At 45.6% G+C, this 25,844-nt stretch overlaps 1 protein-coding gene and 1 non-coding gene across 2 annotated transcripts in view; one reads left to right on the top strand and one right to left on the bottom strand.

Annotated features, from left to right (window-relative positions):
* The window catches only part of POLDIP3 (DNA polymerase delta interacting protein 3), a 36,994-nt gene extending 28,908 nt beyond the window's left edge, over positions 1–8,086 (bottom strand). Inside the window, exons 1-3 of the mRNA XM_040407578.1 lie at positions 7,947–8,086; positions 2,719–3,097; positions 2,348–2,437 (exon numbers count right to left, since the gene is read on the bottom strand). Of these exons, the coding sequence (XP_040263512.1) occupies positions 2,348–2,437; positions 2,719–3,097; positions 7,947–8,017 (540 nt within the window). The 5' untranslated portion in view covers positions 8,018–8,086. The remainder of the gene's footprint in view (positions 1–2,347; positions 2,438–2,718; positions 3,098–7,946) is intronic.
* Positions 8,087–8,349: 263 nt separating this feature from the next.
* LOC120979970 lies at positions 8,350–8,499 on the top strand. The gene has a single exon (XR_005774451.1). It is a non-coding gene; the product is annotated as a U12 minor spliceosomal RNA (small nuclear RNA).
* Positions 8,500–25,844: the final 17,345 nt, after the last annotated feature.

Below are 25,844 nucleotides of genomic sequence, written 5' to 3'. Positions count from 1 at the left end.
GGAGGAAACGCCCACTCTCATTTACACGCTCCCCCTTAGGACAGCAGTATTCTGGGACCTGTAGACAGACTGCAGCATTCTCACACAGCAGCAGCCATTTGTAATCAACATAGTAGAGTGAAAAGACAGATAAAGATGGCAGAGCAGCACAGGAAGGAGAAAGGAGACTTGTAGCAGGGATGAAGCCACCGGAAGAACTGTTTTCACATACTTTAGGAGATGGGAGTGCTTCTTTAAATGTAAAAGCCACTCTTCGTTGTAAAAGAGCTATTTATTGTGACTGTTTAAGCACAGCAAGAAATACAAGTTCCATCACAACCCATTTATGATGTTTTGGACCAAGTACAGGGACTGATTTATTGCTTTATGGCAATATGTTACATTTAGGCTAATCGTGTAATGAGGTGATATTCCCTGAAGTAATGTTTTATACAGTGGACACTGGGGACAATCATATCTGGTGTGTCCTGGAATCCCATGCTTTGTACAAACCCTGCACCTCGTCTGTTAGGGTAGTTTTGCTTCCGGTATGAGGAATGGAGTCAGGGAAATGTCTACTGACAGACTAGGACCCAGAGCTCACAGGAATATCACCTGTTGGGTACAGCAGCGATATTATAACTTCCTCTTGAAAATTGAGAAAAGAACCCCAATTTCTAGATTCTATGTATCCTGCTAACTGCAGCAGACACAGAGACACCTTTTTATACCAGTGCTTGGATTTTCGTAGTGGCAGGTATGGCTTTATCATTTGGTCGTTGAAATCTACTGCCTCCATGTACTTCTTATATCCAATGACAGTGACTTTTCAGTATGCCGTCAATGCGTTTTCAGGGTAGGACCGTGCTGCTGTTTTAGCAATGTCGGATTCTTCACTCTAGCACAGAACCGCCAGCATATTCGGACATAGAGAACCAAATCGCCCTCCACAAATGTACTCCTCTCCTCCAACACACTCCTGTGAGATATCTAGAGATCGCACCAATAGTGAAGCACTGATAGTCCCAGTCAGATAAAAAGGTTTATTATACTCATAAAGCCAATCTTGGTTAAAAGCTCATCACAAACATAAAACACCATCTCCTACTCCTGCCCGACCCAGGTTTTGCTTTCGCACTTCATCAGGGGCAGCTAGTCAAACTACTTTCGGGGCTGTCTTAAATTCCCAAAAATTTCCACCCATATTTCGTGTTCAGCCAACCACAAAGGTCATGGTCCAAACACAAAAACGGTTAGTAGGGATACATAAAATGTGTATAATACATTATAAATCATAAAACAAAGTGCACACTGAGTAATACACCATATTATTGTAACAATCCGATAAAATAAAAAGGCACTATTTTTTATTTCTTATTGTCACCTATCATTTCTATACCCTGTCTCTTGTCTAGATAAAATCTCTCCTACCTATATTCAACCTGATGACACTTAATCCATAAAGATATCTATTTCTACACACCATTGGTAACTTCCCACAACTGCAATCTTCAATTTCTTTCCTATTGAACAACAATCACAATCCCCCCAGTCACAGCCTCCTCCATCATCATTCCTCATTCATAAAAGATCTTTCTCCGCTAGAAGCGCTCACGTGAAAGATGTCACATGGTGAAAGACTGAGAAAGATCTGGAGGAGGCTGTGAGGCGCCCTGATTGAGTAACTACTTATGATGGATAGGATTCTGTTGATTATCGGATGATAAGTGTGATGAGGTGTGATACTTTTGTTACAAATGGCGGACCATCTCTTCGCTAGGGGTGGAGGCTTACCTAATGGCTCTGTATATCATTTTTATATCTTGTTACAATATTACTTTTTAATGAAGAAGTCCCTATTGTTTAGACAATTTTGCAAACTGTGCTTAATAAAAAATAATATTTTAATAGTTTGACATTTTGAGGGCTTGTTTTTATGTTTTCAATGGTACCATCTTGGGGTACATTACTTTTGATTGCTCAATACTATGCTTTTTCTGAGGCGAGGTGATCCAAAAAAATGGCTGTTCTGGTATTTTTAATTTTTTTTATGTCGTTCACCTGATGTGGTATATCATGAGATTTTTTGTTAAGGACGTGGAAACCCCAAATATGTATTTTTTGGGACTCAAACCTGCAACTGAGTTTGCTTGTACTATACACTGCAATACTTCCAAAATGTCGTGCTTAGTGATTTTACCAACATCCTATTACGACCTGCCTGAGACAGAGTGTAATAGGACAAGTAAGATGGCAGCCCTGGAGACTTTCCGTAGGCCCTTGGATGCCATAATACCTAATCACCACCCTGCAATTGAAGTTAAGAGGTTAACGTGACAAACACCAAAAAACTGATTAAAAAAATTACCTGTTTCCCAAGTTGGTGGTTGACAACATTTATTCGCATTCCTTTAACTGTGTCCGTTAGACCTGAGGACATTAACTTTGGCTGTGAAACCTGCAAAAACACAAAAACATTCCACATAGGCAAATTCACACATAGATTTACTGGTTGTTACAGGCGGGTATTCAAGTCAATACAACATATCAATAAGAAAGTATGTCCCCTTCCCTCTATGCATCAGTGGGGCGTTCAGATCATTGCTAAAAGCCATCAATGGACCTACAAGGTACTAACGTTTTATAAAGTAATTCTGATTATTGCCCAGTTCCATCGTGTGACTGATACAACTAGGAAAAACTGCAGGTTTACTGAAGTAGTCATGCAGCAGCACTTGCCTGGATGGTCTTGGTAATGTTCATGGCTGAGGAACCCTGTGCCAGAGGCGAGTTCATAGTAATGGCCGGCGCACGCCTCTTCAGACTTAGCTTTTCCCGAGCATCCATCACTTTGGTAGAGTTTCCTCCAACAACTTGCTGCTTTCTAGAATTCAGCATCTCACGAGCATCTTGCACTTTACCCTTTATACGGAAACGGGCATCTTTTGCAACCAATTTCTCCCGGGCATCTTTTATCCCTAGCTTTAATCGGGCATCTGTAACGCCTATTTTCTGACGAGCATCAAACGTTCTCTGGAAATTGGGGGTCGGTACACGACTGACTGTTGTAGGTTGGATCCTGGATCTCATACCTCCCATAGCCCCTCTATTATTCACCCTAGACAGGAAGAAAAGACCAGTAGTGTTTAGTAAACCTTGCAGTATAGAACATATAAATCAACCCAAACATAAAATACACATATGAGGCAGTAAATATATGCAATGAAGTCCTTCATATGATAATGTTTAGAGGACAGAAAAGTCATACAAAGTCATTCTACTAAGTTACAAGTTATATACAACCATTATTTTAAAGGGGTCGTTCAGGTTTGTGGAGAAATGAATACTCACCTGCTCCCTGCATCTCTTCACTGGTCTTCGGGAGGTGACTGCTAGGCTGCAATGTGCACATGAACCTTCCGACCAGAGGTTGACAGATGGGAACCAGAACAGAGCAGGCAAGTATGCTTTCTACACAGGTATTCAAAGCTGGGGTGCAAATTTTAAAAACGAATCTCAGAAACCCTTTTAATGGCTTTCACATATGGCCATTATATAGTATATAGCTCTGTGACACTGAACCATAACATGGCCCTACATCTACCAGCAAATAGTATGCATCAGAATGCTTCCAATGCCAGGAGCAGGGATCCCATCTGAAGGATACGTGCAGTTACCCTTCAATAGTCTACACGACTGCCTCTCCCATAGTGGGGGCCTAACAGCTTCTGTGGGTGGCTAGTGGGAGGCCCAGAGACTGGTTGAATCAATCATACAAAGATCAGTTGCTGCCATTCAGCAAAGCTGTTAGAGGGGTTGTCTGGGCTACAGTTACTGATGATGGGTCAGGGAAGACATTGGTGAGGGTCCTTCACTGGGTATCCCTACTGATCAACTGTCTCAGGAAACTATAGTGTACGGAGAGGCATATACTGTGTAGTTTCCAGTGCCAGCATACAACAGCTCCGCTCCCTTTCACTTCAACTGGCTCCGTACACTGTATACTTCCCAGCGCTTCGGCTGCCTGATGTCGGAGGTCATCAATATCCGCAGTCCAGACAACCCTATTAATGGGGTTTTCCCCGAGATATTTTTATAGATGACCCATCATCAATACCAGGCTGGCGGGGAAGCCGTCCCATTGATGGCTTCTTGTAATTACACCTGCTCACCGCTGCAAACTGGATGGTGAGCAGGTAAACAACGAAGAGAAGGCTGCGATGGCATGGCGCTCAGCATTCTATTCAACCAGCTGATTGGTGCATGGGGGAGGGGGGCTAGGTGTCGGACCCCCAAACTATAGGTCATCAATAAAAAATATCCCAGAAAACCTTGTTAACTAGTGCAGATTGACTTGCTATCAGCAGAACCACAGCGATACGTCACAATGCGATGTCTACGAGCACTGATTTTCACGACTTTCTGTCAAAGCAGGTTTCATCTTCTCCCAGTTTTCTGCAGGACTGGTCTATTCAAGTCAATGAAGAAATGGGGAAAGCACTGATGGAAGCTAGGAAATGCTCTCCTTCCTCCTCTTCTGTTTACTATGGATGACGGATGTAATGTGGTCAGAAGAGATGGGAAAAGCACTGATGGAAGCTAGGAAATGCTCTCCTTCCTCTGCTTGTTTACTATGGATGACGGATGTAATGTGGTCAGAAGAGATGGGAAAAGCACTGATGGAAGCTAGGAAATGCTCTCCTTCCTCCTCTTCTGTTTACTATGGATGACGGATGTAATGTGATCAGAAGAGATGGGAAAAGCACTGATGGAAGCTAGGAAATGCTCTCCTTCCTCCTCTTCTGTTTACTATGGATGACGGATGTAATGTGGTCAGAAGAGATGGGAAAAGCACTGATGGAAGCTAGGAAATGCTCTCCTTCCTCCTCTTCTGTTTACTATGGATGACGGATGTAATGTGGTCAGAAGAGATGGGGAAAGCACTGATGGAAGCTAGGAAATGCTCTCCTTCCTCTGCTTGTTTACTATGGATGACGGATGTAATGTGGTCAGAAGAGATGGGGAAAGCACTGATGGAAGCTAGGAAATGCTCTCCTTCCTCCTCTTCTGTTTACTATGGATAACGGATGTAATGCGGTCAGAAGAGATGGGGAAAGCACTGATGGAAGCTAGGAAATGTTCTCCTTCCTCTGCTTGTTTACTATGGATGACGGATGTAATGTGGTCAGAAGAGATGGGGAAAGCACTGATGGAAGCTAGGAAATGCTCTCCTTCCTCCTCTTCTGTTTACTATGGATAACGGATGTAATGCGGTCAGAAGAGATGGGGAAAGCACTGATGGAAGCTAGGAAATGTTCTCCTTCCTCTGCTTGTTTACTATGGATGACGGATGTAATGTGGTCAGAAGAGAAGGGAAAAGCACTGATGGAAGCTAGGAAATGCTCTCCTTCCTCTGCTTGATTACTATGGATGACGGATGTAATGTGGTCAGAAGAGATGGGAAAAGCACTGATGGAAGCTAGGAAATGCTCTCATTCCGCTTCTGTTTACTATGGATGACGGATGTAATGCGGTCAGAAGAGATGGGGAAAGCACTGATGGAAGCTAGGAAATGCTCTCATTCCGCTTCTGTTTACTATGGATGACGGATGTAACGCGGTCAGAAGAGATGGGGAAAGCACTGATGGAAGCTAGGAAATGCTCTCATTCCGCTTCTGTTTACTATGGATGACGGATGTAACGCGGTCAGAAGAGATGGGGAAAGCACTGATGGAAGCTAGGAAATGCTCTCATTCCGCTTCTGTTTACTATGGATGACGGATGTAATGCGGTCAGAAGAGAAGGGAAAGCACTGATGGAAGCTAGGAAATGCTCTCCTTCCTCTGCTTCCGTTTACTATGGATGACGGATGTAATGCGGTCAGAAGAGATGGGGAAAGCACTGATGGAAGCTAGTAAATGCTCTCCTTCCTCTGCTTCTGTGTACTAAGGATGACGGATGTAATGCGGTCAGAAGAGAAGGGAAAAGCACTGATGGAAGCTAGGAAATGTTCTCCTTCCTCTGCTTGTTTACTATGGATGACGGATGTAATGTGGTCAGAAGAGATGGGAAAAGCACTGATGGAAGCTAGGAAATGCTCTCCTTCCTCCGCTTGTTTACTATGGATGACGGATGTAATGTGGTCAGAAGAGATGGGTAAAGCACTGATGGAAGCTAGGAAATGTTCTCCTTCCTCCTCTGCTTGTTTACTATGGATGACGGATGTAATGTGGTCAGAAGAGATGGGGAAAGCACTGATGGAAGCTAGGAAATGCTCTCCTTCCTCCTCTTCTGTATACTATGGATGACGGATGTAATGCGGTCAGAAGAGATGGGGAAAGCACTGATGGAAGCTAGGAAATGCTCTCCTTCCTCCGCTTGTTTACTATGGATGACAGATGTAATGTGGTCAGAAGAGAAGGGAAAGCACTAATGGAAGCTAGGAAATGCTCTCCTTCCTCCGCGTCTGTTTACTATGGATGACGGATGTAATGCGGTCAGAAGAGATGGGGAAAGCACTGATGGAAGCTAGGAAATGCTCTCCTTCCTCCGCTTGTTTACTATGGATGACAGATGTAATGTGGTCAGAAGAGAAGGGAAAGCACTAATGGAAGCTAGGAAATGCTCTCCTTCCTCCGCGTCTGTTTACTATGGATGACGGATGTAATGCGGTCAGAAGAGATGGGGAAAGCACTGATGGAAGCTAGGAAATGCTCTCATTCCGCTTCTGTTTACTATGGATGACGGATGTAACGCGGTCAGAAGAGATGGGGAAAGCACTGATGGAAGCTAGGAAATGCTCTCCTTCCTCTGCTTCTGTTTACTATGGATGACGGATGTAATGCGGTCAGAAGAGATGGGGAAAGCACTGATGGAAGCTAGGAAATGCTCTCATTCCGCTTCTGTTTACTATGGATGACGGATGTAACGCGGTCAGAAGAGATGGGGAAAGCACTGATGGAAGCTAGGAAATGCTCTCCTTCCTCTGCTTCTGTTTACTATGGATGACGGATGTAATGTGGTCAGAAGAGATGGGAAAAGCACTGATGGAAGCTAGGAAATGTTCTCCTTCCTCTGCTTCTGTTTACTATGGATGACGGATGTAATGCGGTCAGAAAGAATTGAACGAGATAGCAACTTCCATGCAGACCTTCCATCTTCCAAGTTCTGTATGGGGTGAAGGAGGCGGCCACAAGCCAAATGTGCCCAAGATCTAGATCAGGGGTGCACAACCTGCGCTGGTTGGGAATCCCAAGGGCCGAAAGTAAAAGTGAAAGGATTATTACCAACTGAAATGCTGTATTTATGGCATATTGTACATATGGTATATGCTATGAAGGTCTGGTTACACCTCCATCTAATGGGAGATAGAAGTAAAATGCATGCGAGCAGCCACAAGCCGTAGACATACGTCTGTCACCGGAGGGTTGGGGGCCGCAGGCTGTGCACCCCTGGGCCAGAAGAGCAGGGTCACTACAAGGGCCAAGGGTTTATTCACTTGGATCTTCTTCCTTCAACCTTCTGGGGGAGATCAGTACATTTGTGGTCAAAATACTAGAATGGACGTCAATAATTAGTAGGGCTGAGTTCACACTGAGTTTTAATGGCAGGGATTCTGCACAGAAAACGTGCCCTCCGCCTCCCATTGACTTCAATGTGAACACCTCACAGTCGCGTCACTCTCTGCGCCCGGTTCTAATCTGGAGTCCTCAGTGCAGCATAGAGAAGTGACACGTCCCTTCCCAGGGGCCAAACACATCCACAGATCCCAATGAAAGGGGCAGAATCAGAAACCGCAGGCAATTGTGAACCTAGCCGCACAGACGCCGGGTGATCGCACGAGGCCATTCGTGTGCCGTGTGAACAAGCTGGAGTCAATTACTGGCCCACACACCAGGCCTCGTCCAGTCACTAGGCTGCACTACTGAGCGCCGCGAGCAGCACCTAACACAGCGGCGCCCACCTACCGGCTGAACGTGCCCATTCCCACCGCCATCCCTCTTTTCCTGATCAGTTCATCCAACGACACGTCGGCCATGTTCCTGAAGAAACCCCGCACCTTCGCAGAAGCAACCGTAAGAAAGGGGGCGGGGAAACGCTATGGAGTGACGTCACGACGCTAGGTAGCCGTCGCGCTTGTTTACTACCATCATGCACTTCGGCCGTGCTGGTAATTTGCATATATCGCTTCGCGTTTTAATAAAAGAAATAATGAAAAGAATGATTTGATAACGCGCAGATCACACAGGCAGGCTGACGAGTAGAGTGCAGAGCTATCGGCAGCCTGATGGAGCGGCACCACTGCCCCTCTCCCTGATGTAGATGAGGGGGCTGCTGACAGCGACATGGCGGGGCTGGCGGCAGCACGGTATGCCTTAAACTAATGAGTAAGGAAAATAACGAGCTGGGGTAACGCCTGGTTCCTCACTGCTCATGTGAGAAGAATTTTTGAGCGGGTACAGGTCGCCCCGTGGAGGACCCGTCTACTTTGCGGGACCTTCGGGTGCAGCGATCTGCCCGACCTTTTGGTGAAGAAGATTAGATAACGTCTCTATGATGCTGTTGTGTCAGGACTGGTGGAAGAGATTTCACAGCCAAGTGGTTTCGTCCTTGCTCAGGAGCTGTGTGGTGTGCATTGTTTCCCAGTGACAGCAGTACTACGGAATACTCCATGTGCTCCGTTGATAACAGTATTAGGGCTCATTCAGACGGCCGTATGCTGTCCGCTAAAATACTGAATGCTATCCGTTTTTTTGCGGATCCGCAAAAAAACGGATAGCATTCAGTATTTTTGCGGACCCATAGACCTCAATGGGGCCATGTCCTGATTTTCACGGACAAGTATAGGACATGTTTCATTTTTTTTGCGGATCCGCAAAAAAACGGATAGCATTCAGTATTTTTGCGGACAGCATACGGCCGTCTGAATGAGCCCTTACAGTAACACTGGCTGATAATATTTGTGCACGACTTTCTAATAATCCTGAAGAGAGATTGTCACCCTGTCGGATCTGTCCCTGGACCCCATTGACTATATTATGGGGGTGGAGCTCCAGCGCAGCACAGCAGTTTTTAGTCCGGCGGCCTTTCGCCATGCACTGCCGTGCTGCGCCGGAGCTCTGCCCCGTCCCCATTATAGTCAATGGGGGGCGGTGCAGCGAAATAACAGCAGGACGGATCCGACAGGGTAATTTGATTCAACCTGTAATCTAAACTCTGTCATCTGTCACTTCTCTTATCTCTCTGCTCCTGTCCCTTAATCTCATCACTGCTGCAACAAAAGCATCAGCCTCAGTGTAACCTGTTCTAGAGTCTGACTCTAGAATGGAATGAGTCTCTAACTAAGGCTACTTTCACACTAGCGTTCGGGGCTCCGCTTGTGAGTTCCGTTTGAAGAGTCTCACAAGCGGCCCCGAACGCATCCGTCCAGCTACCAATGCATTCTGAGTGGATGCGGATCCGCTCAGAATGCATCAGTCTGGCAGCGTTCAGCCTCCACTCAGCAAGCGGACATCTGAACGCTGCTTGCAGCGTTCGGGTGTCCGCCTGGCCGTGCCGAGGCAAACGGATCCGTCCAGACTTACAATGTAAGTCAATGGGGACGGATCCGTTTGAATTTGACACTATATGGCTCAATTTTCAAACGGATCCGTCCCCCATTGACTTTCAATGTAAAGTCTGGACGGAGCCGTCTGAAGCTACTTTCACACTTAGAATTTTTTCTACAATATAATGCAGACGGATCCGCTCTGAACGGATCCCAAGTCTGCATTATATGAGCGGATCCGTCTGGGCAGACTCCCCGATACCCCTGATGAAGCCAGATTAGCTGGCGAAACATGTTGGGGGGCGGATTTTAGGTTTTTTAACTTGCTGACCCTATTGTGATCTTACAGTGTTTTTGTGTGCCTGATACCACAATATATGATACTTCCAAGTTCATCCAACCTTGGTGTGTTATTCCCCAGACATGGGGGCCAAGCAGTTATCAGGCAGTTTTTGAACCTGTTTATATAACTGGGAATATGATGTATGACTGAGCGGTGTTAGTGCACTCCCGCCAACTCATACACCCAGTGATTCTTTATATACAGTAAGCCACATGGGGTACAGTGTTTTTAACCCTATAGGTAGATCACAATATATATTTTTTTGTTTTTTAAACATGAATAAGTAAAAGTTACGTTTTATTAGTCTGGGACAAGAGTGGTTAGATAGCCGAGTAGGCAATAGTGTTTAAGTAATAAATAAACCCTTCCCAGATAGGGTCCTTGTTAGTAAGTATTAAAGCAGAGGCTCAGTACATTCAAGAACCGAGTCATCGGCTGGCAAGGGGGGGGGGGACTCAGGAGAGAGGGGTAAAAAGGGGTTCTCCAGGCCTAAACCTTTTTGTGGCTCATAACTTGTAACCTGAGGAGTAAAGATTATACCTCAGCCTTGTTAGCCCCATCCCCCCCCCCATATCAAAATTTTTGAACAAAAGATATGCAGTTGGTTAGATCTTTGTTAGATCAGGTTAGATCAATTGTTTGCGTTAGATCTCACACAGAAGTAGAGATATTAACAGTTATTTGCAGGGAGGGCTAACCCGTCATCAGCCCCCCCTTATCAAAAAATTTACCAAACAATTAGCTATTTTGGAAGATATTTGTTAGATCCAGTATGATCAACTAGTTTTTTTGTTAGATCTCACATAATAACAGACTTATTAAGTGATTAATGAGGGGGGGGCTAGCCCCACCACATGCAATTTTCTGGTACAATTTGATGCAGACTAATAGGCCTTCGTTAGATTCGGTAAGATCAAGTGGTTTCAACGTTAGATCTCATATAATTACAGAGATATTTCACATGAAAACACAGATATTAGGTGAAGGGTTAAAAAGAATTAGCTGTATAATCTGTATGAAGGACAGGAGGTTGGGTGACATCATATTGAAGGGTGACTATATATACATTTACCTCCTGTCTGTATAAGGAAAAGTTTCTAGTCAGCATTATTATAACAAGAGCTGCCTGTCTGTAGAAGGAACTGCTACTATTGTAATGAGAGCTGCAGCTATTCTTGTATGTATGCATGGATGTATATAAGGCCCAGTATAACAAGCAATAAATAGAACTGTTACTGACATCATACTGCATGTGTCACTGATAAGTTCTCCAGGCCTGTCTTCGGGGACAAAGGAAGGAATCAAGGTGCATTGAGATGGAATATACACTTTCAGTTGGGAGCTCGTCCGTGGAATAGAAAATACAGGAATTCGGTAAGTAACGGAACATTCCTGTCTAACGACTGGGGACATTCCGATGCTTTCCGTAAAATTTTCTGTTGCTTCTATTTTGAATCTGCTTTAGACACTCTGAAAGGATTGGAAACTATTTTTAGGCAAGATAGAATGAAAAAAAATGGTGTCTGTCTTTAGGGAAGATAGACTGTAAATAGACTCCTGGCCAGGTCACACAGATAAATTCTTTGGGGAAGTATTTAATAGATATATCTTTTGGGGAAGGATTTACCAGAGGAATTCTTTTGGGAAGAATTCATATAGAGTCTGCACCTTGATTTCTCTTGTCACCCCCTGTCTGTTGCTTCTTTTCTGTCGCTTTCTTATGCTTTCTGTTATGTTATAATGTTATGAAGCATTAAGTAATTTTTATGCTGAAGGTAAGCAGCAACTGATACTGTGAAAAATGTACTAACTTTATTGTGTGTGTCCTGGATGACCTTCTAACCCAGCAGCTGGTGAACGCAAGTAACTATTTTAAGGGATTATACTAACTGACAGTTGAGAAGGAAGTTGTGCATAGACATAAGTCCTTCACGGTTCAGTCAGTTCTGGGGAAGTTTTGCTTTGCCTCCATCTCAATTAAGTTTTAAGTAATGGGTGCAAAGCAAGGTAAGGTCTCTCCACCCCCTCCGAATGTAGGAGAAACATGTAGGGATTATGTAGCCCTGGTCTGTGGGACTGATTATTATTTAGTTACTCCCTGGGTGGATAATATGGCAGGATGGACAGAGGGGATGAAGAGTATAAATTCGTTCCCTCGGGAAGGGGCTAATGACACCTTCCATATGGACATGGTAAAAGGGTTATGTTTGGGTGACACTGAAGCTTACCCATATTATGGTCCAGACCCCCAGTGGGATATGCAGTATATGCAGTCGGGAGGGGAAAATTGGCTCACTTATGCACCATACTGGTATGATAGACCAAATAAGACGATTCACAGACAGAAGGCAGAGAACCAGGAGGGATATAAAAAGAAATATGAGTTAGAAAAAGAATTGACAAGGGGTTCACTCCAGAAGCCCCCTCCTCCCTATTTAGGTAATATCCCACAGATATATCCTTCCCTTTCAAAAGATGACTTAGCTTTAGTGGCTGCATATACTGCTACCCATATCCAACCACCGACAGCTCCCCAGCTCCCGCAGCCACCTCCGCAGTTGCCACAACCTATGCCTGATCAGAGTGGTCAGGACCCAGCGGCTGGTGCTGTTGGTGCTGGGGATGTCATAGCTCACATGCGCCTTAGATCACAAAAGTCTTTTCCCACACCTGCTCATATACCTCATCGTGATGTGGACAGTGACCTTGCGGAACAGTTCCCTTTTATGACTGTAGGGGACACCTTGTTAAGGAAAGCTATTGACATAGATGATATTAATAAGATTGTTAAACACTGCCCTGAACCCTCTTCATCTGGGACGTTTCATTATTTGAGGAGAGCTTGTAAAGGGAGATGTCTGACACAGGAGGATATGCGCCTTATAATAGATGGGATAGTTGGACATAATTCCCCCTGGGATTGGAGTAAGGTCCCCTCTATAAGCACTATAGAGCCTCCAAATACGCCGGCTGGTAATTATAAATTAAATACTGAGGCAGGCATAGACACAATGTGGGAAGAAATTAAGTGTGAAATGGAGAGGTGTTTTCAGACTAGGTCTTCATTGCCAACTGCTGTAGCCTGTAGACAAAAATCAGGAGAGTCTGTTATAGCCTTTTGGAAGAGGTTCAATGAGGTTTGGACCCTGGAGGCAGGAATGAGTATTCAGGATAATATGCATTCTATGCTCATTCAGACTTTCCTTACCAATCTACAGCCGCATCTCCAGCTTACTGTTAAACAAATGGTCTCCGAATGGCCTAGTCTCAATAAAGATCAATTCCACAATAAATTACTGGAGAAGGATATGGCGGGTTGTTTTGAAATAATAAGACCTAAAGAGGCCCATTACCAAACTCAGGGATAGGAATTGTCCCTCAAATCAGCACAATAGGGGTAGGGGCAGAAGACGGAGTAGAGGGCCATGCTCTGTGAGAGGAGGGAATAATAGAAATCGTCCTGCAGGTTGCTTTAATTGTGGTCAGACTGATCACTGGATCAGTCAATGCCCTTACCCACTCAGGCAACCTGCCCCAAATGATACCCAAGCTCGAGGCACCCAACCTTACCCACAAGCTCAGATCCGAGATCTTCCCCCACCACTGCCACGGCCCCAGAATAGTACCCCTCGTTTTCCCGTAGCCTGGGGGCAGCAGACATCACAATGAGGATGCCCGGGGGACTGTGTCCCAGTATTCACTCTCATCACAAACCTCTCTAAGGAATCTCCACCAGGGCCGGTACAAGGCAGGGGCCGAAGGAGCGGGTGCCCTGGGCGCTACCATTTGCGGACAGGAGGGGGGCGCAGGTGAAGTGCCAGCAGTGTACAGCTTCACTGTACCACATTAGCCAAGCGCCACTTGCTGTGCTTGCTGTGCTGAGTGCGCTCCTGCACCCGCCTACACCGTCCACACCAGCCATGTCAGCGCTGCTCCTTCTCTCCCCCTATGAATTTTGTGCCGACTGCGCTCCTGGCTCGGGCTCCCTTTCCTCCTCTGCGTTTCCCCCCCCCCCCCCCATGGAGGATTCATTTGGTTGATACCACCGGCGTGCGCCGTGTGACGTCACGCGGCTCACGCCGGAGGCGAGGTGTGAGGTGAGAGAGGGAGGACTCGCGCAGCCTACAGGGAGCTGTGTCGGCGCGTGAAGAACAAGCCACGAGGAGCCTGCCTTCACTAGCTGCTACTCACACACAGACTGTAAAAAGTAAGAAAATAATGTAATACAAATAACAAACTAATTTTTTTCTTAAAAACGGGGGGAGGGCGCAGTTTGCCATCTTCGCCCTGGGCACCAAATGGCCTTGTCCCAGCCCTGATCTCCACTGATTGTGTTAACCATACAGGGACGACCTCTCCCTTTTCTTGTGGATTCTGGTGCTACTAGTAGTACTATATGTGAGGATTATTATAGTGGTCCAAGAGAGAATGCTGAGCCCTCTGTGGGAATTAATGGGATACTGACCAGATCTTTTAAAACTCCTCCCCTCTCGATCCAACATCCATACCAGCACCAGTCAATGTTCACACACAGTTTTAGGATCATTCCAAATTGTCCTGTGAATTTATTAGGGAGAGATTTGTTTGTTCTGTTGCAGTTGCAGCTGGGTATTAGCAGGACGGGACACCTACATGTCACATCCTCAGTTATGCCCATTCATGTTCCAAAGGATAATTGTTTTTTATATTTGGAATGCCAACCTCAGGATCCGCTACTTGATCCAGTACCTCCTGAGGTTTGGGCAAATACTGACCAAGATGTTGGCCTTATCTCTTGTACACTATATAAGTCGAGGTAGGGGGAGGAAAAAAAGAGGGTTAATCCAGTACTCCTAAGGTAGGAGATATAGGATAAACGCACAGGGCGCCAGAGGTAAAGACCACAGTGGAATGGAAAAAGTATATAGTAGAGTCCAGATGGTACTGGACAGGGAGGTTCTAGAACCAACAAGCAGGGCAGCCTAGGTGATAAACTATATGCAGAAAAGCAATATAGTGAAGCAAGAAAGGAATAAAAGGGAAAGAATCACCAAGTGGCGCCTAACCACTAATAAAAAATATATAGTAGGTGCTAGAGTAAGATATACCCCAAAGTTAGAGTTTGGAGATAAATAAATGTATGTATGTATATATATATATATATATATATATATATACAGGCTCGGACTGGCTCACCGGGAAGCCGGTGAAATGCCTGGTGGGCCCCTTGCCTGTCTGCTTATACTACAGCCAGAGCCACCAGCCACGCAATTACTATACTTTCAGGCACCTGGCTGTTATCAGGGGCTGGACTGCAGCACTGGCACACATATCATTTACTTTGGTGAAAGGGACAGCACAATACTTTGCAGCGCTTGTTCCTTTCTCCAACCCGACATGAGCGGACAGCTCCCCCCCTCCTCTCTGCAGTGTGATATTCCATCATGTGTGAGGAGGGGGCGGAGCCGGAGGAGCCGAGGAGACAGCAGCAGGAGATGGAGACGCTGCTCTCTCTGAGTCACTGTGCCTCCAGTGTAAAGTCCAGTCCTCTTCTCTGGTCCCACTACTCCACACAGCAGAACTGGGGTAAGTTACTGTGGGAGGGAACTGGGAAGTTAGGAGAGTCCTAAAGCTGCTGCCCCTGCACATCTTGTGTCCCTGTTCCAGCCCCTCACAGACCTTTCCCACCAACTATCTCACCTATACTTTATACAGGGCAAGAAGTTATGTCTCCCAGTGTCCCCCTCTTCCCTCTCATCAGTGGCATTTCACACTTTCCCAGCCCCTCACCCCCACATAATATGTAATGTCTCTGGAGCAGTGGCGTACACACAATCCATGGGGCCCCGGTGCAAAACTGAACCATGGGGCCCCCCCCCCCCACCTCCCTCCACCAGCAGCAGAGTTAGGCTACTTTCACACCTGCGTTTAGGTGCTGATCCGTCTGGTATCTGCACAGACGGATCCGCACCTATAATGCAAACCTTAGTATCTGTTCAGAACGAATCCGTTTGCATTACCACAAACAAAAAAAACAAGATAATGCAAACGGATCCGTTTTGACTTACACTAAACGTCAATGGGAGACGGATCCGTTTTCAATTGCACCATATTGTGTCAGTAAAAACGGATCCGTCCTCATTGACTTACATTGTAAGACAGAACGGATCCGTTTGGCTCCGCATCGCCAGGCGGACACCAAAACAAATCTGCACAGACGGATCCGCACCTATAATGCAAATGCTTGTATCCGTCCAGAACTGATCCGTTTTGGGCCGCTTGTGAGAGCCCTGAAACAGATCTCACAAGCGGATCCAGAAACGCAGGTGTGAAAGTAGCCTAACTCTGCTATATTTCTGTAGCCTACAACCTCTGACTGCCCAGTTGGGCTGAAACTACTACACCCAGCATGTTCTGGCAGTAATAGTAAATGGATATTGGTGCAATTCTGAGCTACTATATAATACAATATAATATTATATAGACTAGTAGCTCAGAATTGCACCAATATCCATTTACTATTACTGCCAGAACATGCTGGGTGTAGTAGTTTCAGCCCAACTTGGCAGTCAGAGGTTGCAGGCTACAGAAATATAGCAGAGCTAGTTATAAAGCCAGCCCCCATCAGACCCTACTCTGAGTCTACTCTGAACTCACTGACCATAAATGTGCTGAGCAATTATGAAGACTTTTTTTTTTTTTTTTTTTACAAATCTTATCTTCACTTCCGGACCGGCACCGGCTTCTTCACGCTCTCCCGAAAGCTTTTCCGGCGCCTTCTCCCTGCTGCGTCTCGGCGTTGTTGTGCGCCTGCGCAGCCTAGGGAAACGTCATGTCCGGTGCGGCCACCCAACAGGAAATGACTAGCCACGCCGCACGGGGAGGAGAATCAGGGGGAGGAGACTCACTCAAGGAGGGTAGGGCTGGCCTGGCCTGGCACTGCAGCGCAGAAACGCAACACTGGGCGGCAGGCCCCAGGTCGGCCGCCCGGGTTAAGGCTGTTTCACACGAGCGAGTCCATTGCGGGAATCACGCTCCGTGTGTGAGTGTGATCCTCCGCTCTGGACTTGCAGGAGCACACGGCATCATCATGATTTATAATGCGGTGTGTCTCTGCTTGACCTTATTTCTACAGAATCATACTGACAGCTTTATGTCGCTATGTCCAGAGCGGAGGTTCACACTCAGACACACGTGTGAAACACTCACTCGCTCGTGTTAAACAGCCCTTATACAGCCAGGCACAGCACTACTGCAGGGCGGGGCCAGGGGTCCACAGGCAGCTGGGCCCCCTGGAGTGCCGGGCCCGGTCGCAACTGCGGCCCCTGCATGTGCGCCCCTGCTCTGGAGGTTATATCAGTACTGGAGCGATATAAGAGGAGTGGCTGATATCAGTCACATAGGATGTAATGTCCCTGAAGGTTATATCAGCGTTGGAGCGTTATAAGAGGAGCGGCTGATATCAGTCACATATGATGTAATGTCTCTGGAGGTTACCGTATTTTTTCGCCCCATAAGACGCACCCCCCCCCCCCAAAATGCCCCTGTGTCTTATGGGGCGAATGCTGACATTTTTACATCGCAGGCTGCGATGTATGAGCGAGCGGGGAGGGACTGGGAGGAGGAGCTGGGGGCCGGCAATTGCGGCAGGGCTGGTGCAGTCACTGTACTCCGGCCCCGCCGCTCCAGTGCTGCAATATTCAAATATAAAATGTCTCATTCAATTAAAAGTGATTAAACATGCCCCCCCCCCCACTTTTAATATTACCGTACACCCTAACAGCTTCTGATTCAACTTGATCAACACAGCCTGCTTTTAACAGGAATGTACCACTTAAATATATATATCTACTGAGAGAGAATTGGTACTATATGATATCCATTAAAATAGTTTATTATTATTTATTAAATGACATAAAAGACATATACATAAAAGACATTTACATAAAAGACATTTACAAAAACATGAATGCAGAGACCATACAGAGTGCCATAAAAGACAGCCCACATTAACATCACTTGAAATCGGTACACATTTGCTAAATAGTTAATTATCTTGCTGTAGGAAAGCTGTGTAAGAACGCCCAGGTCAGCTTACAATATGGAGGCTGGCTCTGGCTGTGCTCACAGCTGTCTAAGCCTAAAGTGCATCTAGCATAGATATAATCAGGGTGTGGATAACATTTTGATACTATGGCCGACACTTAATAACCTATAAGGTGCATCATCTAGTGCTACCATGTGTATACAGGCAGGCCGGTCAAAGTCTCTGTTTCTTACCCTGTGTTCAGTGGTGTATAGATGTGGATTGGCTCTGTTTGGCGTGCTCCTCGACGCACGTTTCGCTTTATTGCTTCATCAGGAGGGATGCGTCACGTGACGTCAGTGAGTGACGCGCTGGCCGCCCGGCCTGCCTGCCTGCGTAGTACAGAAGCTGTTAGGGTGTACGGTAATATTAGGAGTGAGGGGGCATGTTTAATCACTTTTAATTGAATGAGACATTTTATATTTGTATACTGCAGCACTGGAGCGGTGGGGGGGGGGATCTGTGGATGACAGTTTTATGGGGGACATCTGTTAAGGGGTGGGGGGTCTGTGGATGGCACTGTTATGGGGTGGGGGGGTCTGTGATGGCACATCCATAACAGTGCCATCCACAGATCCCCCATAACAGTGCCATCCACAGATCCCCCATAACAGTGCCATCCACAGATCCCCCATAACAGTGCGTCATCCACAGATCCCCCCATAAGGCCTCATGCACACGACCGTTGTTGTATTCCGTTCCGCAAAATGGGGTTCCGTTGTTCCGTTTCCGTTTTTGTTTCCGTGTGTCTTCCTTTATTTTTGGAGGATCACCAGACATGAAGGAAAGTAAAAAAAAATCTAAGTCAAGTTTGCCATGCAAATGATAGGAAAAAAACAGATGCGGACACGTGGACGTGGATTACAATCTTGTGTGCCTTCGCGTTTTTTCACGGTCCTATTGACTTGAATGGGTCCGCAAACCGTTTTCCGTGGAAAAAATAGGACAGGTTATATTTTTTTGACGGACTGGAACCACGGATCACGGACGCGGATGACAAACGGTGCATTAACCGAGTTTTCAACAAACCCATTGAAAGTCAATGGGTCCGCAGAAAATCACGAAAAACTGAACAACGGACACGGAATAAAACAACGGTCGTGTGCATGAGGCCTAACAGTGCGTCATCCACAGATCCCCCATAACAGTGCCATCCCCAGATCCCCCCATAAGTGTCCTTCACAGATCCCCCCCCCATAACAGTCTCCTTCACAGATCCCCAGTAACAGTGCCATCCACAGACCACCATTAGTTCCAAACCCAGCAAAAGCACACCTTTTGGTTAAAAATATTTTTTTTCTTATTTTCCTCCCCAAAAACCTAGGTGCGTCTTATGGGCCGGTGCGTCTTATAGGCCGAAAAATACGGTATATCAGTACTAGAGCGTTATAAGAGGAGCGGCTGATATCAGTCACATATGACTGTGGATAGGTTATCAGTATCTGATTGGTGGGGGTCTGGGGATCAACTGATATAGATTTTTTTTAGAGCCGATAACCTGTGAACTTTCAGGCCGATAGCCGACAATTTATACCAATATTTTGTGCATTTTCACAAATTCCTACACAAATCTGTTGTTAAATGAAGAGATGCCATTATATATCTAAGATTAAATATTTATACTTAATATTTTGGTGTTTTTTTTTATTTAAAGAGGACCTTTCACCTATTCTTACTCTATGAACTAAGTATACAGCCATGTGGAGCTGCGCCCGGGGATCTCACTGCACTTACTATTATCCCCAGGCGCCGCTCCGTTCTCCTGCTATGCCCTCCGGTATCTCCGTTCCCTAAGTTATGGTAGGCGGAGTCTGCCCTAGCGCTGGCCAATCGCATTGCAGAGCTCACAGCCTGGGAGAAAATAACCTCACAGGCTGTGAGCTCTGCGCTGCGATTGGCCAGCGCTAGGGCAGACTCCGCCTACCATAACTTAGGGACTGGTATCTCCGCCTACTATAACTTAGGGAACGGAGATACCGGAGGGCATAGCGGCAGAACGGAGCGGCGCCCGGGGATAATAGTAAGTGCAGTGAGATCCCCGGGCGCCGCTCCACATGGCTGTATACTTAGTTCATAGGGTAAGAATAGGTGAAAGGTCCTCTTTAATAACTATCTCCCCCTTAGGGGCTAGAACCTGGATCCCTTGTCCTATTCCCCCTAATAGAGCTCTATCAGGGTGAATAGGACTTCACACTCTCCCTGCTGCCCTGTGCATAGTACACATGTCAGCAGGGAGCTGACGATGGCAGCCAGGGCGTCAGTAGCGTCCTGGCTGCCATGGTAACCGATCAGAGCCCCGCAATTACACTGCTGGGGCTCAGATTAGAATCTGCCACTGCCACCAATGAAGATAACTTGCCCATTAATTCAAATATAGCGACACCTGACCTCTATGAGAGGTAGCTGCGATCCGCGACAGTTAACCCCTCAGGTGCAGCTATATGATTCACCCGCCTCCTATATTTGAATTAATAACTGAGTTAACATCATTGGTGGCGCAATGGCCACAGCCCCTCCCCTCCTCCTCCCCTCTTGCCTCTCACTGGTGGCAGCAGCGGCACAGCGGGGAGGGACTGCTTCCTTCTCCCCTGTGCTGCTGAGGGAACATTGATCGCGTTGATAGCAGCGCGATCCATGTTCGCGATTCGTTATCGGCAAGGTTAGATGTTGATACCGATAACTTTGAAAATCCTGAATATCGGCTGATAATATTGGTAAATCCGATAATCGGTCAATCCCTACCTGGGACCACTGCCGATCAGCTGTTTGAGAAGGCACCGGGGCTCCTGTGAGCGCTGTGCCCTTCTCTGTGATTGTTCTGGGCCATGTGATGTCACGTTCATTGATCAAGTGGCCTAGGAGCAGCTCAGCCCCATAGAGGTGAAAGGGGCTGAACATGATACCAAGCACAGCCGCTATACAATGTACGGCGCTGAGCTTGGTGAGCTGTGAGGAGGCCGGGGCACTACTGCCAGCACTTCAATAAACTTATCCTTTTGAATATGCAGGAAACATTTCCTTCACTTTGGATATTGTTTAGGCTGGGGGACTGGGTGGTTCATCTAGGACATGGAATGTGTGACTGCTGTCTAAACTACTGACTGTAAATAACAGATACAGTTATCAACTAAATGAGTTGCTTAAAGGGAGTCTGTCATCACAGTTTCACCTTTTTAACCCTTCCCATAGCTTTCGAGCAGCATTACAGTTGATAACAACGTTACCTTTATTAGCAATCGTGGACTTATAAAACTGGCAAATCATCTTAGTAGGATATGCAAATGAGGGCTCACAAGTGCCCAGGGGCGGCGTCAACCTCGTAGGTGCCGAGATCCCGCGCCTGCGCACTGAGTCCATCGGCCGGCGCATGCGCACTGCGATGTCCATTCCTGGTACGGCATCACAGTAATTACACTGCGTGCAGAATTATTAGGCAAATGAGTATTTTGACCACATCATCCTCTTTATGCATGTTGTCTTACTCCAAGCTGTATAGGCTCGAAAGCCTACTACCAATTAAGCATATTAGGTGATGTGCATCTCTGTAATGAGAAGGGGTGTGGTCTAATGACATCAACACCCTATATTAGGTGTGCATAATTATTAGGCAACTTCCTTTCCTTTGGCAAAATGGGTCAAAAGAAGGACTTGACAGGCTCAGAAAAGTCAAAAATAGTGAGATATCTTGCAGAGGGATGCAGCACTCTTAAAATTGCAAAGCTTCTGAAGCGTGATCGAACAATCAAGCGTTTCATTCAAAATAGTCAACAGGGTCGCAAGAAGCGTGTGGAAAAACCAAGGCGCAAAATAACTGCCCATGAACTGAGAAAAGTCAAGCGTGCAGCTGCCAAGATGCCACTTGCCACCAGTTTGGCCATATTTCAGAGCTGCAACATCACTGGAGTGCCCAAAAGCACAAGGTGTGCAATACTCAGAGACATGGCCAAGGTAAGAAAGGCTGAAAGACGACCACCACTGAACAAGACACACAAGCTGAAACGTCAAGACTGGGCCAAGAAATATCTCAAGACTGATTTTCTAAGGTTTTATGGACTGATGAAATGAGAGTGAGTCTTGATGGGCCAGATGGATGGGCCCGTGGCTGGATTGGTAAAGGGCAGAGAGCTCCAGTCCGACTCAGACGCCAGCAAGTACTGGTTTGGGCTGGTATCATCAAAGATGAGCTTGTGGGGCCTTTTCGGGTTGAGGATGGAGTCAAGCTCAACTCCCAGTCCTACTGCCAGTTTCTGGAAGACACCTTCTTCAAGCAGTGGTACAGGAAGAAGTCTGCATCCTTCAAGAAAAACATGATTTTCATGCAGGACAATGCTCCATCACACGCGTCCAAGTACTCCACAGCGTGGCTGGCAAGAAAGGGTATAAAAGAAGAAAATCTAATGACATGGCCTCCTTGTTCACCTGATCTGAACCCCATTGAGAACCTGTGGTCCATCATCAAATGTGAGATTTACAAGGAGGGAAAACAGTACACCTCTCTGAACAGTGTCTGGGAGGCTGTGGTTGCTGCTGCACGCAATGTTGATGGTGAACAGATCAAAACACTGACAGAATCCATGGATGGCAGGCTTTTGAATGTCCTTGCAAAGAAAGGTGGCTATATTGGTCACTGATTTGTTTTTGTTTTTTTTTTGAATGTCAGAAATGTATATTTGTGAATGTTGAGATGTTATATTGGTTTCACTGGTAAAAATAAATAATTGAAATGGGTATATATTTGTTTTTTGTTAAGTTGCCTAATAATTATGCACAGTAATAGTCACCTGCACACACAGATATCCCCCTAAAATAGCTAAAACTAAAAACAAACTAAAGACTACTTCCAAAAATATTCAGCTTTGATATTAATGAGTTTTTTGGGTTCATTGAGAACATGGTTGTTGTTCAATAATAAAATTAAGCCTCAAAAATACAATTTGCCTAATAATTCTGCACTCCCTGTAATGCGCATGTGCCGGCTACTGGACTCAGTGCGCAGGCGCGGGATCTCGGCAAAAGAAGAAGTAAGAAGATGGGCGGGCAGAGGGAAAGGATGGGCGGGGGGAAGCGGCGATAAGGCAGAGCTGCCTGGGCACCTACGAGGTTGACGCCGCCCCTGGGCACTTGCGAGCCCTCATTTGCACAGCCTACTAAGATGATTTTTGCCAGTTTTATAAGTCCACGATTGCTTATAAAGGTAACGTTTTTATCAACTGTAATGCTGCTCGAAAGCTATGGAAAGGGTTAAAAAGGTGAAACTGTGATGACAGACTCCCTTTAAAGAGAAACTATTTGATATAGTGCAGTGCACAATACTGTTCTGTTTAGCATACTGTTACTGTATTGTGTGTTAAAATGCATACATTCATGTGTGCGAGACTGAAAAATGAACAAGTTATATCTCCAGCTGTAGGGTGGGCCCTCAAAATCAATTCCACTGGTGAGCCCTAGGCACCCCAGTCCGACACTGTGTATATATATATATATATATATATATATATATATATATATATAAAATATATTTTAAAAGATAAATAAAAACTGGTATATAGTGAATATGAACCCCTTATTGGGATATGGGGACGAGACACAACAATGCTACGTGCTAGTATAATAAAGCCGCAGAAGCAGCTAGTGTGTTATTCAGTGAAGCACATAAAAGCAAAAATAAAATAAAATAAAGAAATATTGAAATATTAAAAGGTGAAATAACACCGAAACTCACATCACCAGGGAGGGGTGTAAAGGGATAAAGCTCAAGACACCCAATACAACCACCTCCCTCGCCTGGTTCGTTTGTAGAATGGTAGGAAAATACTGTAGTCCACACCAGGGGTCTTCTGGTATAATCCTTTAATACAGTAGGTAGATAAATCAGGTGGGCTCAACGCGTTTCGGGGATATATAAACCCCTTCCTCAGGAGCAGAGCAAGTAATAGGCTTATACCTTATAGGTATTTCTTTATTTTATTTTATTTTATTTTTGCTTTTATGTGCTTCACTGAATAACACACTAGCTGCTTCTGCGGCTTTATTATACTAGCACGTAGCATTCTTGTCTCGTCCCCATATCCCAATAAGGGGTTCATATTCACTATATACCAGTTTTTATTTATCTTTTAAAATATATTATAATTATATATATATATATATATATATATATATATACATTTATTTATCTCCAAACTCTATCTTTGGGGTATATCTTACTCTAGCACCTACTATATATTTTTTATTAGCGGTTAGGCGCCACTTGGTGATTTTTTCCCTTTTATTCCTTTCTTGCTACACCATATAAGGCAATGCTTAAGCCCGGCGCTGCACCTGTTTACATTAAACAATACCCCCTTTCCCCAGAAAAAGAAAAGGGGATTGAGTCTATGTTGATGGAATTCCTAGAGGCAGGGGTAATTGAGGAAATTATCTCCCCCTATAATACACCTATTAATCTAGTGAGAAAGGCAGATAATACCTTTAGGTTTGTCCAGGATCTTAGAGCTGTAAGTGCACAGATCATACCCATAGCCCCTGTGGTCCCAGACGTACCATCTCTGCTATTCCTGCCCATGCAGAGTTTTTCTCTGTTATTGATTTAAAGAATGCATTTTTTTCTGTCCCAGTTGACAAGGAGACACGGACACTTTTTGCTTTCACATTTAAATTTCGCCAGTATACTTGGTGTAGAATGCCTCAGGGTTATGTAGACTCCCCAATAGTCTACTCCATTGTCCTCCAAGCTACACTGCGCCCTTGGACTGCCCCTCATGGTTCTGTCCTTCTACAATATGTGGACGATCTCCTCATATGTAGTTCTACTCGGGAGGCCTGCCAGGCAGATTGTGTTAGTTTACTACTGTGGCTATGTGAAAGCGGTCACAATGTTTCTAGGAAGAAATTACAATGGTGTATGGAAAGTGTTGAGTATTTGGGCTTTGTTCTCAGTAAAGGTGAGAGGACAATCAGCCATCACAGAATTACCTCCGTTCTGGGTCTGCCCTGCCCACAAACCAAGAAAGACATGTTGACCTTTCTTGGCATGATTGGTTACTGCCGCCAATGGATTGCTGATTGTTCCTACTATGATAATATTCTGAGACAAGCCACTAATACTGAGATGCCTGACTCCATTAAATGGTCTGATGACATGTTACAAGCTTTTAGTCATTTGAAATGTGCAATGGTTTCAAGTCCTGGTTTGGACCTACCTGACTATGGCGTGATGTTTCACTTATTTGCCAGGGACAATTGTAAAACCATGGCAGGAGTCCTGGCGCAAGATCATGGAGGTAAATTCCGCCCTGTTGCTTTTTTCTCAGAAGTGGTTCCAGTACAGGTTCAGGGCATGCCTGCGTGTCTCAGGAGTTTGTCAGCTTGTGCTATGGTCGCTGAGATGGCCACGTCTATCACCCTAGGTCATCCCACCACTCTGCATACCTAACACAATGTTCAGGCCCTATTGAGGAACATACATACACAACATATGTCAGCACAAAGACTGAGTGGATATGAAGTTTTGTTGCTATCTAATCCTCAACTTCATTTCAAATACTCAGCAGACACATTCGGTCCAATGGCTATACTGAATGCTCTACTGGGCTACAAGGGAGAGCAGGATGATTTGCCTCCTTCCCATGCATGTACTGAACTTATACATGAACATACCTCACCTAGGCCTGACTTACAGTCCACACCCATTGAAGGAGCACCTGATGTTTTTGTGGATGGATCCTGTTCCCGCCCTAATGATAACACTTATCATGCAGGATACGCTGTGGTTCAGCTCCCTGATGTTATACTCGAATCGAATCCTATACCTTTTCAGTCGGCCCAAGCTGCTGAATTGATTGCCCTCACTAGAGCTTGTTGTCTTTTTGAGGGGACAGATGTAAATGTATACACCGATTCCAAGTATG

Source organism: Bufo bufo, chromosome 9 (assembly GCF_905171765.1).
Source record: "Bufo bufo chromosome 9, aBufBuf1.1, whole genome shotgun sequence".
Taxonomy (NCBI): Eukaryota; Metazoa; Chordata; class Amphibia; order Anura; family Bufonidae; genus Bufo; species Bufo bufo.
Note: the sequence above shows the minus strand (reverse complement) of the source record. Positions and strands in the feature narration are given on the sequence as shown.